Below are 18317 nucleotides of genomic sequence, written 5' to 3'. Positions count from 1 at the left end.
CACACACCACTCTTAGAAGCACGAAGCTGAAGACACCAGCCTGAAGATGACGAATGTGACTTCGTCGAAACGTCGCCAAGGTACTTTTAATTCTACGCGGGAGAAAACCCGAATAACTAAAGACCTACATACAAACACCCGCGAAAACCTCAGAAAACATATATATATATATATATATATATATATATATATATATATAATAAGTAGCTGCCCTTGTTATTTTATAGTTTCTTTCCCACAAGTTTTGCCATTTTTCTAATCCTACATTGTGCCCAAAGTTTTTTGCCCAAGTTATCATTGTTTCTTTAACTTGTTCATCTTCCATCTTCAAGTTTAACAAAAATTTATAGAGTTTCTTAATCAATTTTTCATCTGATAACAATAGTATCTGGTCAAACACTGTTTGGTCTTTATAAAAACCATATGTTTTGGCATCTTTTTCGTATCTCATTTTCATTTGCAAGTGTGGCCACCATGATAGCTCAATGCCCTGTTCTTCCAATTCTTGTTTAGTTTGTAATTTCCCTTCAGTATTCAAAATGTTTCTATAGGTCACAAGTTTCTCATCGTTGATTAAATTTGGGTGCGATATATTTAACATCTTGATAAAACTCATAAACAAGACCAAAAAATGAAACTTCCATCAAATACATAAGAGAAACTTAGCTATATACCTATATATAGTATGTCAGAGAAACAACATGGCAATATAAAGACAAGCATTTACACAAAACTTAAAGCAGGATAGTAAATTGTGTTTCAAAAGACAAGGCTGCTTTAATGTTCTAAAGAGAAGCGATTCAACTGTTCTAACATGCTTTGTGAAACAATTATTCTGAATGGTTTGTACAACCCTACTCTGCCATATTTATTATGCTGTCTTTTTTTCCTTCCCCTTTATGAGATAAGTGAATCTGCTACCCCTATTCATATAAAGGAACTTCTTGAACATAACCTTAGTTTTGTTGCCTTAGTTTTACTGGCTATGTTCCAGCTACCCATCAATTTTGTGATATAACTATGTCACCAAGAGTTTAAACTGGATTTATTTGGTGAGACTGGAATGCACTTGTCTGAGAAAGGGAAAAAATGCCATCTTGGAAGTGTCAAGCCAAAAGATTCCAAGTTTTGTATGTATCATCTCTCAATTACAAACTGCCAGGGTGAGCTGAAAAATTATATTATGCAACATACCGTAAGGAGTCATGCTTCAAAAATGTCTACAGATACTATTTATTATTTAATATATTATGGAATTTTACTTAAGAGAATACTACTAATGGAAGAAGAATTCAGTTTTGCATGAGAAAGAGGCTTGTTTCTTTTAGAGGCAAGAAAGCCTCACACATGAATACCATTACATTCTAAATAAATATTCATTTCTCATGCTAGGTCTAAGATTCAGAACCATCCCTAATTTAGTCATGGTGGTCTCATATTCCCATGCATGACTTGTTATTGTTTTGAAAAACAGTATTAGAAAAATAAAGATTGCACAAAATCACTGCAAGAAATATTATACAGTGAAATGCTTAACATTACTTTGATAATGAATTATCTTTAATGACTGAAACTACTATGCAGAAAATTATTGCTTGTATGTATTTTTTTAGTTCTTTTATGAACTGCAGTAACTATAACAAAAAGAGAGAGAGAGAGAGCTTTCAGTGGCTGGTAAAGCTTCCTGATTTCACAGTAGGGAAATCTCATCTCATAGTGCTGTTCCAGTTGCCTGCACAGTGGGTAGGGCAGAACACAGCATGGCAACTAAAGAGCTAACTATGATACAATCACCTAATTCATAGGCTGCTATCCTTCTCTCACTTGCATAAAAATAATTCCCACTGAGATCAGCAGAAACTTGCTTATGAGAATTGAATGGGTGACAATTGTAGTCTCTTATCCAGATTATTAAATATTTTGTAACTGAAGGAAGTTCACTGATCATGAAATCATCTGACACAAAAAATGCTTAATATCTACATAGGGAAAGTTTTTCTTTTCACCACAACCAATGAGGAAACTTATTTTGTCTTGGAATGTGAACATAAAGCCTGGAATCAAATTTAACCATATTGTTATTCTATGTTGCTACTATGCATCTCCAGACATTATGCAACATTAAAATATATTTTGTAGTACTTAGCACAACAAACATATAAATTAATTTTAAGTTATACTATATGGAAAAATAGACATGAAAATTACCTATACAAAGTTGGTGGACACCTGCAATTGCCTGAGATAAACAGCAGTTATCTATGTACAAGTCAATACATTTAAATGCTAGCAAATAAGCAATTGCAGAAGGAAAATGTATTTATTTATTGTAATGCAGGAATTCTGCATTACAATAAATAAATACAATTGTTTTCAGGTTTTAATACTCTATAAAGCCTATCTTGCAGATAGTCCTTGACTTATGACTGTTCATTTAACAATGGTTCAAAGTTCTGATAGTCTCAGAATAACTGACTTACAACCCATCTTCAAAGTTACTACCACTGCACCATTCCTGCAGTCATGTGATCACAATTTGGGAGATTGGTAACCAGCTCACATTTACAACAATTGCAGAATTTTAGGGTCACATGATCATGATTTCAACCTTCCTGCTGGCTTCCTACAAGCAAAGCTACTTGGAAAAGGTGGATTCATTTAATGACCACATGATTCATTTAATGGCCATCTGATTTGTTTAACAATAGTGGTAAAAACTGCTGTAAAATCAGGTCCAGTCACATGATAATTCAATGACATTATTTAGCAGCTAAAATTCTAGTCCCAATTCTGGATTATAAATCCAGGACTACCTATATGTATGTTTCCTGCCCAAACTATTAGGAAATCAAAATTTAGCTGTATAAGTTGCAAGGGCTTTGGGATTACAAATAAAAGCAAGATTCAAGCTATAAGCTAACCATTCCTGTTCTATGTAACTAAAGATTAAATTAGCAGCACCTTGGATAATGTACGGATAATTCTGCCCTTATTCTTTCCACTGTGAACTGAAGTTATTATAATTTATTCCGGGTAAGAGCCCAAAATGTAACATATATATAGCACTAACTAGAATAAAACTAGCTCTCCTTTTTCCCATTGAAAAATGATTGACATGGTTTGCATATATTTTTATTAGCTGCTGCTATACACTAATTATTTAGAATAGTGAAATAATGGCAAACTTATGCAATTTTACCATCTCTTTGTTGATGACAGACTCGGGTAAAGAAAGACAGGCTTGAGCAAAATGTATTATATTTGTTCAGGTTCGAAGCAATGCCTCATTGGCTTAGTTTCTATTTTTTCCAACTGAAGCAAAACAAAGAGCCAACCGCCATTTGCTTATAACAATGATGCTCCAGAATAGTCACGTTCCTGACAGATAACAGAGCCTGATAGTTCTCTTCTTCAAATCTTTTGTTTCTTTTTCAAATATGCACATTGTGTTGCAGCCTTATCTATCAAACAATCCATTTTCCCTTCCCCCTTGTCCCTCTGCAAAGTGTGTGTGTGTGTGTGTGAGAATAGCAAAAATATGTCATAAACTATAAAGTCAGATGTTCATTTCCTGAACTTTAGAGTCTCATTCTTTCACCTAGTTCAATGGTTCTCAACCTTTTTAATGCTGCGACCCCCAACCGGTCGTAAGTCGAGGACTAAACCAACCGTAAGTTGAGGACTAAACCGGTCGTAAGTCGAGGACTACCCAACCAGTTGTAAGTCGAGGACTTTCCCTGCCCGGGAGCGCCGCGCATGCGTGGTTCTGCCCCCTGCACCGGCCAAGGCGTAGCTGGCAAGCGGCAGAGACGGAGCAGGCCGACCACCAGCTGGCCCAGCCCAAGGGAGGTAAGGCACCCGCCGGAAAAGGGGAAAAAATGGCGGAAAAAAAAATGGCGGACAGCCTTGCTTGGCGACCCCCGTGAAATGATCGATCGACCCCAAATGGGGTCGCGACCCATAGGTTGAGAACCGCTGACCTAGTTGTCCAGAAGATTTGGCTACCAAATAAGTCTTAATCTGCAAAGAAATGATTTGCTGTTCAATTAAAGTGATTCATCTTTTTCCTCTTTTTCTTCTTTTCTCTGGCTGCTTGGCTACAATCCAATGGAGAAGTTCACAGATTCTAATTATTTTGTTCTTGTGATATTTAAAAGCAACAAATTCATCCAGATATAAAACTATGTAGGACTGTGAAATATATTTTTGCCTCTCAAAAAAGCATGATCTGTCTGATTTTTTTTTACACACCCAAATGTAATTCATGAACAAAAAAATAGTTTAGTAATGTCTTTATTAGAATCAACAAAACGTTACAAAAGGATGTGCTAACTTGTGAGTTCAGTTCTTCAGAACTGAAGAAACTTCTTGGATGAGAAGCGAAATGTTTTCAAGGAAAAAAAACCAAGAAAATTTAGTTACCTTTTGAACAGCACCTTTGAAATACTAGTTTAATTCTTTTTCAAATCAATATATTTGTAAATTTATCATTCTATTATACAGTAAGATGCGATTATTGCCCTTTTTTAAAACTGTAAAATTCCTTCATTGTTTACTATGTATTATAGATTGCAAAAAACCAAACAAAATTAAGCACTTCAATTAAATGTTCCTAAAAAATTCAAAAATGAGATGTGCATTTTGAAAATTACACAATTTTGCTAACTATTATATTAAGCAATACGTTATATCTATTTGGGATAAATATGAGTATTTATACAGATTCTACCGCTGTTAACCAACGATTGTTAAAATGTGACTCCAGACTGTATAGTTACACTTCTTTCCTACAGAATATGAGATTATCAGAACTTTATTTTAACCTCTTTTAATCTCAAGAAACTATAACACCTATTCCAGAATTTACATATTTTTATTCCACTTACACAATTATTTTAAGCAAATGTATATGATATTGAGTAACTTTTGTGGCAGACAAAACCATCAGGATTCTTAACATGCAAATTTCAACTCTGTTGAGAAAGATAGTCATTTTTCTCCACTTACTAATGCATAGCACTAGGGATTTATTTTTGTTATGGTTACTCGATGACAATTAAAAATTCATCTCTTTCTTACCTTTTGATAATTACTATGTGACCTATTAGGACCCTTTTCTAGGATTCCTGAGATTCATTTCAGTATACAGTATATAAGAGTAATACTGTAATGAAATTTTATTTATTAGATCTTTATACTGCCTTTATTACTTTATAAGTACCTCAAGGAGACAAACATAATGTACATAATACTCTTTCCTCATCCTATTTTCCCCACAACCACCCTTTGAGGTGGATTGAGCTGAGAAAGTAACAACGCTTAAATCTTAACACTTTTACTACTATATGTAACTACAAAACATATCATTTTGAGATAGAACATTCCAGAAAACACTAGATAACCCGCCTGATTTTTCAGGACTAGGCCATGTCTAAAAATTGCAACTTTGTTTTTGAAAACTTCTACCCATTTTTCCCTGAAAATAATACCCGGTCTTATATTAATTTTTTGCCCCCCCAAACGTATTAGGGCTTATTTTCCAATTAAGGTTTATATTTGGGGAAACACGGTACTAAATGTGTCCGTCTGGCTGACAATCATAACTGAAGCTTATATTACGAGCATCCTGAAAAATCATAGTAGGGCTTATTTTCTGGTTGGGTCTTATTTTCGGGGAAACACAGTAGCTCATCCATGGATCAGCCAGAATGGCCTGGTCTGAAAGAAAAAGGAAATGTTCCAGGGAAACTGTCATTTGAACCTCATTACCTATAAAAAAACTTGTATCATAGAACATCTGAAATCTAAAAATATTATTGGGTATTCCAGGGTATTCTTGGTGATAACTCATAAAATTATTATGTGGATTAAATTAGTTCTAATAAAAATTTTAAAATGTGGCGTTAAAAATGTTTAGTGTTTTTTCTTAGTCAGAATATTTCTTTTTTTTATTGAAAGTTTTATAAAATTTTACAATATAAATCCCCCCTCCCCCCAAACCCAACCCTCCATCCCTCCCCCCCTCCTTCCCAGAGCCAATCACAGGATTAACAATAAAATAATAATAATCATGATCTAACTAATATTAATCAACTATTAATCTAACAAATCTATAACTTCCTTTAACTCTCTTTTAAAACAAATATACAGTTATTGAATATCATCAAATTAACATAGTTATAAATAAAATCAAAAATTCATTCAAAAACCAAATGGTATTTTTTTGTTCCATATTTCAACTCAATATAATCAATCCATCTTCTCCAAACCAATATATATCTTTCTTGTAAGTAATCCTTCACATAAGCGGAAATCTAAATGTGGGAGATGTGGAAATGTAGATGCAATGTATTTTCATATGTGGTGGACATGTAAGGAGGTTAAAGTATTTTGGATTAAGATTTGGTGGAATATCCAAAATATTTTTAAGAAAAAGATAAAGTTTAAACCACAGATATTCTTGCTGGGTATTTTGGAAGATTTGGATGCAAAAGAAGTGGAGTTGATGTTAAATCTTATAACGGCTGCAAGATTATTAATTGCTCAATATTGGAAAATGAAAGGTTTACCTAATATAGAAGATTGGGTAGTTAAAGTCTCAAACTTAGCTGAAATGGCCAAGATTTCCGCTTAAGTCAGAATATTTCTTGATAGTTTATTTAACTCAAACACGATATCTGGCTTTCTATTGAAAATACTGATTTTGAAAAATATCAAGAACTTCCTACACCAAGTAGTCCTTTTTTAATAAGATTTACGAGGTCGGCAAACTACAGCCGTCTTGGCCAGTGTGGTGCAATGAGTATCACCTCTGCTTGTTCCTGCAATATCTTTCTGATGGTTGCTTGTATCAGAGGGAGTGGTGGGAATGCATACAGCAGTCCTTTCGGCCATTGGCCTCCGAGTGCATCTGCTCTCTCTGCTCCTGGTGTCGGAAAACGGGAGAAGAACCTCGGAAGCTGAGCATTCTTTGGGCTGGCAAACAGGTCCAGCACTGGGCGGCCGAATCTCTCTGATGCCTCCCTGAAGAGAGCAGGGTGCAGGCTCCACTCTGAGTGGTCTATCATCGCCCTACTCAGGGAGTCTGCCTGATTATTTGCTTCTCCTGAAATGTGCTCGGCCTTGATGGAGGCTGGGTTGCTGTCTGCCCAGATTCCTAGTGCTTGTGCTTCAGTCATGAGAGCCAAGGATCGCGTGCCTCCCTGTCGGTTGACATGTGCCTTGGCCGCCACATTGTCCGTGAGTATCAGAACGTGTTGATGCGCCATTGTGCTGCGAAAGTGGCGAAGGGCTAGGTGTATGGCTCTTGAGTTCCAGCCAGTTTATGTTGTGTCTTAGATCTTTCTTTGACCATTGGTCCTGTGCTAGCAGTGATTGTAGGTGCGCTCCCCAACCGAATAGGCTGGCATCCGTTGTCAGGGTGATTCAGTTGACTTCCCTGAACAAGAGTCCCTTTCTTACCACTGGGGAAGACCACCACTGGAGTGACCTTAGGACCCTTGGTGGCACCCTTACCTTTCAGTTTGAGTAGCCTATCGCCTTTTTTTAAAATGGGAGTAGGAACCACTGCAGATCCCTGGAGTGTAGTCATGCCCAAGGCACGATTGCGAGGCATGACACCATCTTCCCTAGCAACTGCGAGAGTGTGGCCAGTGTCGTGGTTCGTTTCCTTCGGATGAGTCTGATCATGGTTTGAATGCTGCATTGCCGGTCTTGAGAAAGATGAACCGTGCATTTTTGTGTGTCTATGACCACTTCCAGATGAAGGATGTGGGTCGAAGGAACGGTCTGTCTCTTTTGGAAATTTACTGAGAAACCGTTGCTCTTGAAGGGTTGTCAGGGTCAGTGTCAGGTCTGACTGTGCTGTCTGGACTGACGAGGATTGGATGAGAATGTCGTCCAGGTAGCATTGGAGGCGCACCGGAATTGTTCTCAGGTACGCGGCGAGTGCTGTCAGTACCTTTGTGAACACCCTGGGAGCTGAGGAAAGTCCAAAAGGCAGGGCCCTGTATTGGAAATGTTGTCCCGTGTGGTAGAACCTGAGGAACCTCCGGTGCTCCGGAAGTATGGGAATGTGAAGGTAGGCCTCCGTCAGATCTATGGATGTCAGAAGGTCTCCCTTTCTGATGCTTGCTAATATTGATTGGAGGGATTGCATTTTGAACTTTCTGTATTCCAGGTGCCTGTTCAGACTTTTTAGGTCTAGTATTGCTCTCCACACACCCCCGAACTCTTTGAGACTATGAATAAGATGAAATAGAAACCTTGTCCCCACTGATCTCTTTCTATCGGTTCTATGGCCTGAATGTCCAGGAGGTGCTGGATGGCCTCCTTGATGAGGTTCCTTTTGATCAGGTCCCTTGGAGATGGGCAAGGGATGAACCGGTTCGGGGGTGTTGAGAGGAATTCCAGTGATAGGCCAAATCTGATGGTATTTAAGACCCAAAGATCCGTGGTGGTGGCTTGCCATTTGTGAGCAAAAAGGGCTAGCCGGCCACCAATGGGGGAGCCCCCCGTCACTTGGATCTGCGGTAGAGACGCCCCCTGGCTCCTCGAAAGGGCCACTTTGCTTGGAACTGTTGTCGGAACCTGTCCCTGTTACTGCTTCTCTCATTCTGCCGGTCCGATCTGGGCTGATAGGGATGGGAAAAGGCCCCCTATTCCGTGCCTACATCAGATCAAAAGGACGGTCTGCGGGAATAGGAGGGAGCTGTCCTCTCCATTTTCTTTGTCAGATGGGCCAGAATCTTGTGTTTGTCCTTGTTTTCTATTAGATAAGGGTCAAGCGCCATGCCAAAGAGCCGGCTGCCCTTATAGGGTGCCGCTGCTAAACGCCACTTTGCCTCCGCTCTCCAATGCTTGAGCCACAGCAGTCTGCGTGCACCAGTGTTGTACGCTATTGCTCTGGTGGAAAGGTTGGTCGCGTGTAAGGAGGAATCTGACATGAGCTCCGCTGCCGCCACTACCCTTAAATTCTGGTGAGTTTTCTCCTCCTCTGGGGAAATACTTGTCTGGAGTTGGCGCAGCCAGAGTAGTGACGTCCTGGCGAAAAAGGATGTAGTGATGCCTGCCTTGATCGCCCACGCCGAGGCCTGGTGTGCCCTGCGGAAGGTGAGGTCCATCTTCTTATCTTCTGATTTCAGGGCCTCTGCTGCATCCCCGGCTATCAGGGGTGGAGAAAAAAGGGTTGCAATGGGTTCATCTACTGTCGGCACTTCTATTATCTCTGATAGCGCCGGGTCTATGTTGAACATTTTCTTGTCTGTCCCCCCCATTGGGAGGAAGGAACCCGTGCCCCCATATTGTTCTGAACAGAATCAAAGAAGAGAGGTGGGCAGGGAACAAAATGTTGGGTATAAGTGGGCTGTGAGAACACCCCGTTGTTTGTGACCTTACTGGTTGAGGGACCGGTGGAAGGTCCTTTCTGCGGAATCGGAGGCCTCTCGATCTTTGCAGTGCTGCTGGCCTTGTGCAGCAGTGTCTTGAATAAGGATGGGTTAAAGAGGCCCACAAACGAAGGAGGATCTGGAGATATATTCTCTTCATTGGACAGCTTCTGATCCGTCAGCTCGTGGTCCTCCGCAGGAGCCCTCCTGCCTCTGGAGGACCTAGAGGAGGAAATAGAGTCTTGATATACAGAGGCCTCCTCTTGGGAAAGGGAGTCGCCCCTTGAAGCCACAGACCCTGTTCTGGAACAATGGTGCCTTGAGGAGGCTATGGCCTGTGCAACAGCCTGAGATATCAGGGATTGTAGGTGCTCTGAAGATATTGCTCCATGAATGTCTGAGCGACGGGTGCCTGATTCTGAACCCAGATCTCCAGGCCCCTCGCTTAGGGGAGATCCATTCCCCTGTTCCGTATCGGCCTCTGCTTCCAGAGGGTCCTGACTAGGCTTCCTTGGGCCAAATATTTTCTTCTCCCTGTAATTGGGTGGCTCTAATTCATTCTCAGAGGAATTTTGCCTCCTTTCAGCTCGAGAAAATTGTTTCTCTAGAGCCTGGTGTCATCACTTAGCCTCTCTATCCGCAGCTTTGGAAGGCCTTTTTGCAGAGATTGCCTTGGCCTTGATCTTGCCAGCCACTTCCTGTTTGGAGGATCTCTGTCTCTTACGAGCAGGAGGGCTGCTGATGGAAGGTTCCTGCGCTGTTTGGGCTGTGTTTGTATCTGCCATTTATAAGACTGAAGGGGATTCTCAGTTCAGGCTAATTCAGGATTAATTGATAATTGATTTAACTCTTTATCAATTTCATCATCATCATCATCATCATCATCATCATCATCATTATTATTACTATTACTATTATTATTATTTATTATTATTGGCGTGGCTAGGAAGAAGGAAGGAAGTCTGACTCCAATTCCCTGGCCTCAGACCACTTGGAGGTAGATATTCTGCCTGTGCAGCTCAGCAGTGCTCCCTGCAGGCTGCTGAACTCCGTTTGCGTTTGCGTCTGAGAACAGAGCCAAATCAGGTAACTTTTGAAGACTAGCTCTCTACCGGAGCTGCAATTCTCCACGGACCAGCTGATCTTCGGGAGAGAGTCGCGGAGTTTAAAGGCTCTCCGCAGACCAGCTGATTCTCGGATGATTCGGCTAGTTTCGGAAGAAAAGCCTGCAAGTGCTCAGCCCTCCGCGGCTCACAGGGTGCCGTAGGAAATGCGGGAGGTTTAAATTTACCCGCGGATCAGCTGGCTAGTGGGAAGCTCTCCTCTTGTGGCTGGAAATCCCTGTGGGAGGGGTGAAATGGAAGGAGAAGGAGGAATGCTTCCCCCTTTTGCCCAGGGTCACACTTGGTGACCGGAAAATGGCGTCCGCTCTTTGTCTGTCTGGCTACCGGCTGGACTCAAGCCAACCTCGTGGCTGTGCCGCGATCAGCCGATCAGGCAGCAGAAAGGGAAAAGGAAAGCAAACAGGCGTTCGTTTTCTAGCGATTCCCCTTCAAATTAGTCAGAATATCAAGAAATATCAAGAGATACGACCTTATCTTCAGGAGTCAACGAAATTCAGTCTAATCGGGCTCAAGACTAGTCGAGACTGGGGAGGGGAAGTCTCAAGATGAGAGGCGGAGCAAAATTGGCCGACTAGTCTACGGGCAGAAGACGAGGAAAACCCATTGGTGGATTCTCCACTCGTCATGCTGGAGAACAATATTTTTAAAACATATATTCTTTACATGGAATTTAAGAGACAGACCTTTTGCTTATTTTTGTTTCCAGTACAAAGCCATTACTGAAAACGGGATGAAATAATTACTGAAAACTCAGCAATATGTAACTCCTCCCTTCATAATAAATGACCAAGAACCTCAAGATGCCAAAAATATTTTATTCACTTTTTTAGTTATAAAAAACTAAATTTAAAGCCCATATTTAAAATTTTAGTGAAAATGTAGCCCTTGTACATCACTTAAAAACATTTTGTGATTTCCTCCCGAAAGTAAATCTAAGAGCTCACAAAATAAATATTCAAGAGCATTAATTTGTTTCTAGATGTGTTCGTGCAAGTAAAACAGCAGTCATAATGTGGAAATTTCAGTCACATTTTGCAACTAATTGGAAGCAGATTAGAATTCTGCCTCAGGGGAACATTGTCAAACTAGAAGCTAGAGCAAATGAAGAAAGAGGTGAAAGCATCGTGAAGAGCTGACAGATTTACAGTGCTCAGGGCAATAAATGGGTACTAGATGAAAATGAACGTGCAGCACTGTACGGCATGCTGTTTTCTCAGTCATATCTCAGCAATAAGGGCACAGAGCTATGAAGCTATTATTTTCTGTACAGGCTGGGAAAGTATCAAAATGCAAAGCATCTCTTCATATTGTACTTATCAAAAGCCTACACAATTCGATCTGTTAGAGTAATTATCAATCAAATTATTAATTTAAGTATATTTTTGCATTATTCATAACAAATTCTTATTGGTAATATCAGAACTAGTTCTACAGTTACTATAGGATGATAAAGAGATACAAAGAATGATCATTAGCCAGGAGACAGGAGACAGAAATAAAAGCATATTACTGGAAACAGGCCATCTGCTATGACTAGATGATACATAACCTTAAAAGTCTAGCTTTCTTGCTTGAGGCACATGGCATCCAGAAAACAAAAAAGTCTACCAGAAAGAAACAGTCTATATGGATGTAGAAGCTTTGGTTTACACGGTAGGATCACTAAATTTATGATGCTTGCTACCTTACACTGGCAAATTTTAATACATATAAATGAAATGCATCCAGAATGCAAACAAAGAAAAAAAGAGTAATGGAAATGTTTAAGGGAAAAGGTGATGGTGAAGAATATCATATATTGGAATATCCTGCCTGGTCAAACCCACACTAAATTTAACTGTTGTCAAGTGCAAATTGATATGGGCAACACATTTCTTTCTTAGGTTTCAAATAACAGAGAAAATGAGCTATCATTCTCCAAATATACAGATTGTCTGAATACGTTTATGAAAGCAGGTCCTAAGAGTTTAAAGAAAAATTGGAGAAATGAGTAAAATTATGTTTGGTCAAGAATTATAAAGGAAGCAAAACAAAAATGAAATCTATCAAAACCTGTTATATTTAACTGTGCCAGCAGGTATAATAAGCATAGTGATAGTTACAAATATGAAATACACTGCCATTAAATAAGCAGCCTTTACGAGGTTGCATAGACTCATGCTATTGGGTTGGAGGTGGGGGGTCTTATAAATCTTGAGTAACTGGTGAATAAATAAATAGATGACTAGTGACTAAGTATATGTATAACTTCTGAGTTTGGTCTAGAGATTTAGGCTCCAGGCTAGAAAGCGGGAAACCATGAGTTTAAATCCTGGTTCAGCCATGAAAGCCAGCTGGATGACCTTGGGCCAGTCACTCTCTCTCAGACCAACCCATTCACAAGGTTGTTGCGATGGGGAAAATAGATGGAGGAAGGGGTGTTGGATGTGTTTGCCTTGAGTTATTTGTATAAATAATAAAGGTGGGATAAAAAATAAATAATAAACAATTCTCGGCTATTTTTTATGATTTCAGAGGTGCACTTTGAAAAATAAGCTTTTAAATTGAACTAAATATCAGTTCTCAGTGGCTGTTTTTTCAGGTGTAGTACACAGCGACAGAGCAGAGTACACTATAATACTAATTAACCCCACAGGAAAGAGCCTTTGGGAGCCAAATTATTCTCTAGAAAATAAATGAAAAGTTCAAGTATATGATTAATATAAAAAAGAACCATCTCTTAATAAATAGAGGAAGGGTTATGAAGGACAGATATCTGCAATATTTCCCAAACGTCTTACTAGAGCTATTGAATATCCACCAATACAATGTGAAAACTCCAAGATATATCCACTAACATCATCCTTCAGGCTAAATGTTATACAAGAAGTAAGAAATATATATTGTATACATGGTGTGATTGTGTGCATGTATGTGTATGAAGAATAAAAGCAAATAAAAATCAACTTCAAACTTTGATTGTGCAAATAATTAAGCTCCAGCCAGAATAAGCTACATCAGGCCCAGCTAAGATACTAGACGGGACATTTCCAAGCTAATTTCTGAACACAAAGGAAGATCTCTTTTTTTGTATACAACAAACTATGGATGAATAATGATCACAAATTCTCCAATACACAATTCACAAATGCTCTAACATTCTATGTATATGTTCCAATATATCTGCAAAATGTCCTTATCCCAGAATTCGAGTCCCCTTGCAACATTACAACAATTGCTACTGAAAAGAATTTAACAAACTTCCTGATTATTCCAAAAGAAAAGAGAGCTCTGCTAGGAAAAACCCTATATTTTCCTTATCAGGCTGATCAAATTGAGTAACTAAATGGAATTAGAACTAAATGCCAAGATTATAATGACAATGAAGCAAAACATGAGAAATAGACAAAATTGTACTGATCTGAACAACAGCATAGGGAGTCTTAGAGTGAGTTGTTGTCCTCCAGAACCATAGTGCAGGGGTAGGCAACCTTGACTCTTTTATGACTCGTGGACTTCAACTCCCAGAATTCCTGAGCCAGCATGGCTGCCTCAGGAATTCTGGGAGTTGAAGTCCACGAGTCATAAAAGAGCCAAGGTTGCCTACCCCTGGCATAGTGTCTAGTCAACAAAAATGCTTTCCTTTGAGAACATCCAGGGTATTACAGAAATAGTAGGCTAAAATATGTTATTGGCAACAGTACGGACGTGGTTTTGCCACTGCCTTCTAGATCAGGAGTCCTCAACCTTGGCAACTTTAAGACTGCAAGTCTTAAAGTTGCCAACATTGAGAACCCCTGATCTAGAATGATTTTATGTTTACTTCCCAATTTGCCTACATACATGGCATTCCACATCTGAGCACTAACTAGCTTCCAAACCCAGGCAAAGTCAGGTCATCCCATTTCCACAACGTATTTGTATAATCACAGAAAAAAATAATGAAAAAAATCAAAAGTAAAAATAAGATTTCTTTAAAAACAGCAAATTTATATATGCAAAATAATGCTCTTATCTATTTCCTTCAACTTGCTTTCCAAGAATAAAAATTAGCAAAACTTTAAAGCACTATCAAATGCTTTTGTTTATATGCATGCCCTTGAGATAAGCTTGACTCCTGGTGACAACATTCATATAATTTTCTTGGCAGGATTGTAGATGTGGTTTGAGGTTACAAAATTAAAACACAAGATGGCAAATGCGAAAGTATATTACTGAAAAGATGTACACAGATGCTTCCTGAACATCATCCCTCCCATATCTATCATGTCAATTATATCATTCCAGCCACTTGCATTTCTCATTTTCCCAGCTGAGTGATGCTGGGAATGTGAATGGCGCTCTCAGTATGTGTGGTACAGAGGTGACTTTGAAGAATGAATTCAACAGCTGTTATCTAAACACCAACTTAGCTCCAGAAAGGAGGAAAGAAGGAGAAAGAAACTTAAGTTTGTCATGCCTTGATTCTCTTAGGTAAAGCATACAAAGAGAGAACCTCTCTCTATACCTTTTAACAATAAAACTTATACCTTTTAACAATAAAACTGAGTGCCCAGTGATTCTTGTGGTGTCCAATTCTTGACCTGACCAATCTAAAAAGGCTGACAGGATACAAGTGGTATGTGAGGAGTTCTCATCAAAATGGAGTGAAAACTTAAAACTTCCTCACTACTACAAGCTGCAGTGTGTCTATATGTGTGTGTTTGTGTGTTTTGTGTCTCTCTGTGTGTGTGTGTGTGTAAAGAGAAATTGTGAAAATATAAACATAGAGGCTGTGCTCTCTCTGGATAGCAATGGAAGTTGCAAAAGGAATATGGGTGCCCATATCTTTTCTGCAGTGTTCATTAGAGATTGTCCCTCAGCATTGAAAATATAGATTAAAAAAAAGAACAAGGATAGTATAGAAAGGTCTTCAATGAGATCTGAGAATATTTCAGTATTGGAAAAAGTCATATACAGGTAGTCCTCCCTTAACAATTACCCTGTTTAGCAAGTATTTGAAGTTATGCTAGCACTAAAAAGGTAACTTATGATGAGTCCTCATACTTATGACCATCACAATGACCCTGCAGTCACATGATCAGGATTCAGGCATTTCTCAACTGGCAGACATTTATGACCTCAGAGTCCTGCAGACATGTGATCGCCATTTATGTTCCTCACAGCCTGCTTCTGACAACATGTTGTCTTGCTTAATTCCTGCACAGTTCAGTGACAGAGTTCTTAGTCTAAATGTGGTTGTTAAATGTATCTGTATATCTGTATAAATATCAAGTTATTAGGATCAAAAGAACAAACAACAAGAGCCAGTTTGGCTAAATGGATAAGATGTTGGCCTAGAAACCAAGAAATTGTGAGGTCCAGTCCTATCTTAGGAATGTAAAACTGGCTGGGTTACTTTGAGCTAGGTTATCTCTCAACCCAACGTATCTCACAGGGTTGTTTTGTGGGGAAAATTGGAGGACACCCTGTTTACCGTATCCTCATTTTAAAAGATCATAATGTCCACAAAAGTGTTTAATATTCTTAAGAGTTGCTTCTGCTGTTAAAGATAAAACAATTATTTTCTATCATGAAAGGAAGATGAATGCAAATCCAAAAAAATCTACTGGTCTTGTTCAATTACACTTAAGTCAGGAAAATTTGACAAGACTCCCATATACTATTGTTGAAAAGAAAAGTCTTCATCCTGGTTCATCCAAGCCGGGGATAAATAAACAACATGGTGACTGCTTTAGAAAGAAGGTTGCAGTTTATTGAAGAGCCAGAAAGATGGTTCTTGCAGGAAAGATCAGAGAAAAGAAGGGCTGAGCACATGGGTAGTAGGTTTTTATACCCCCTGAAAGCCTTTTGTTTGGAATAGTTTCCTGTTCCTGTGGCATGAACTTGGAGGCTATTTCCTGTGTCACATATTCTGATCTGAGTCTAGGTGTGCCTCTCTGGTATTCTTGATGGTGATGGGTTAGTCCTATTATGTCCCATCTCAGGTGGGGTATGCAGATTTTAGGTCTTTGTCTTCTTGATCTCCTAGCTGGGGCCTTTCTGATGGTTTTACATCTGCATTTGTATAGGGCTGGCTTCTGCTTGGGACAGAGAGACTTGGGGGCAGGGTTGGCTTCTGCTTTTAAAATCCTTTTTGAGGAAATATATTTTTCTGCCCTTTTAATATTTCCTTCTCTGGGGAGCTGACTTCCCACACTATACACTGTAGAAATTAAATACCAATTTACATCATTTGTTGGGTGGCTTTCTGCATAATGCTGAGGTATACTGTACTTGAGGGCATAGTCCAAAATGGAACCAATGATTAAGATCTGAAACCATGGCTTGATTTTGGTTTATATACCTTGACAGATATCTTGTCATTTAATCCTGGATAAATGTTAAATAATAATGAATTGGCATCCAATAAGAGACATAGGCACTGTAGCTTTAAGTCTACATGCATACAAAATCTTTATGGAATGCACCTTTTTTTAACTGAAAGAAAATTGTTTTGGAAAGAATTAACCTTATCCTCTCCAACTGATTCTGACTATTCATTTTCTAGAAAGATAAATTATAAGGAAAAATATTTATTTATACAAAACAACAACAATCAACTGGTGTATTCATTGTTAAAATGTTAAAATGCTGTTGGCAGCAGTGTGTTTTTGAGGCAATGTGTAAGTTTTGACAACAACTGAAGATCAAAAGGTAACATACAACATTACAGTCTCCATAGCCAACCTAATTTCCTCTCCCTTTCTTTGCTCATTCCCTCTCCAAATTTGTGGAAAGAACAATTAAAAACAAACCATAAAGAAATCTAATGTTTTAGGAAGAAGAAAAAGCTTCCCTCATAAAGCACTGGAACAAATCAAAAGAAAATTGTTCCTAAATAAAGCTTACAGTTAACAACAATTTGAGATAAAATCAATACCTAATAAGAAGAATGTAGCAGTGCAAAATTAAGCAATATACTGTGAACTACTAGTGACATCAGTGATACTCAAAAATGTCTTGGGAAATGGGTCTTTCAAGGCAGATACTTTATTTAATCAAGAGGACGAAAAAAGAAGCCAATATTATGATCAGTTGAAGTTCAGTCTTTTGCTGTTACAGAAATATAAAAACAGAATTAGATTCTTCAAGAAAATTGCAAACCTACTTTTAATAGTCTGTTGCAAAATGATAAAAACCAGAATCAAGCTGACTGGTATAAAATTGACTAGCAACCAAAACCATGCTATTACTTGAAACTGTCTTGGGAAGGCAATAAAATTGCTACCAGATCTCCTCAAGTTACCCTTCAATAAAAAGAAGCCATCAGGGAAATAAGAAAAAAAGAAGAAAAACATCAAAATCTTTAAAGTTCTTTTAAGTAAAATTATACTTTTGTGGCGCAATGCCATCTGCTTCCTGGTTAACATGAACCAATTCCAAAACTTAAGTATCAGCTTCCTAAAATTACTGAACGAATACATACACACAGCTAAAATGTTTAGCTTTAAAGCCTTGCACTCATAAAGAACAGGCTTAAACATCTCTGTAAATATATTTCTCTTATTACTGTCACTCAAGGGGCAGAAATATACAGTTCAGAAGTGATAGTGAAAACTAATAATACTGCAGAGTTGGGCACAGCACAAAGTCTTTGAAAAAGGTGCTTCACAAGGTTTCACAAATAAAGCATCCATTTGAAGCTTTAAGCAGTTGAATCCTCTGAAAAGCTTGCTGCAGCTCTTTTGAAGGATCTTTCCAGTTGTCCATAGCATGCATAACTGCATAGATAGTGGTTCTGTTGGAATCACCAGTGAAATGAAATGTGTGTTCAACTTCTCACATG

The 18317-nt window shown here is 38.7% G+C and overlaps 1 protein-coding gene across 1 annotated transcript in view; it reads right to left on the bottom strand.

Annotated features, from left to right (window-relative positions):
* ZNF608 (zinc finger protein 608) overlaps positions 1–7268 on the bottom strand; it is an 84062-nt gene extending 76794 nt beyond the window's left edge. The window contains exon 1 of the mRNA XM_029283760.1: positions 6810–7268. Coding sequence (XP_029139593.1) covers positions 6810–7268 — 459 coding nt within the window. The remainder of the gene's footprint in view (positions 1–6809) is intronic.
* Between the last annotated feature and the right edge of the window lie 11049 nt (positions 7269–18317).

The sequence above is a fragment of the Protobothrops mucrosquamatus genome, unplaced genomic scaffold (assembly GCF_001527695.2).
Source record: "Protobothrops mucrosquamatus isolate PMUCROS unplaced genomic scaffold, P.Mucros_1.0 scaffold213, whole genome shotgun sequence".
Lineage (NCBI taxonomy): Eukaryota > Metazoa > Chordata > Lepidosauria > Squamata > Viperidae > Protobothrops > Protobothrops mucrosquamatus.
The sequence above is the reverse complement of the archived record's forward strand: the minus strand, read 5'-3'. Positions and strand labels throughout refer to the sequence as shown.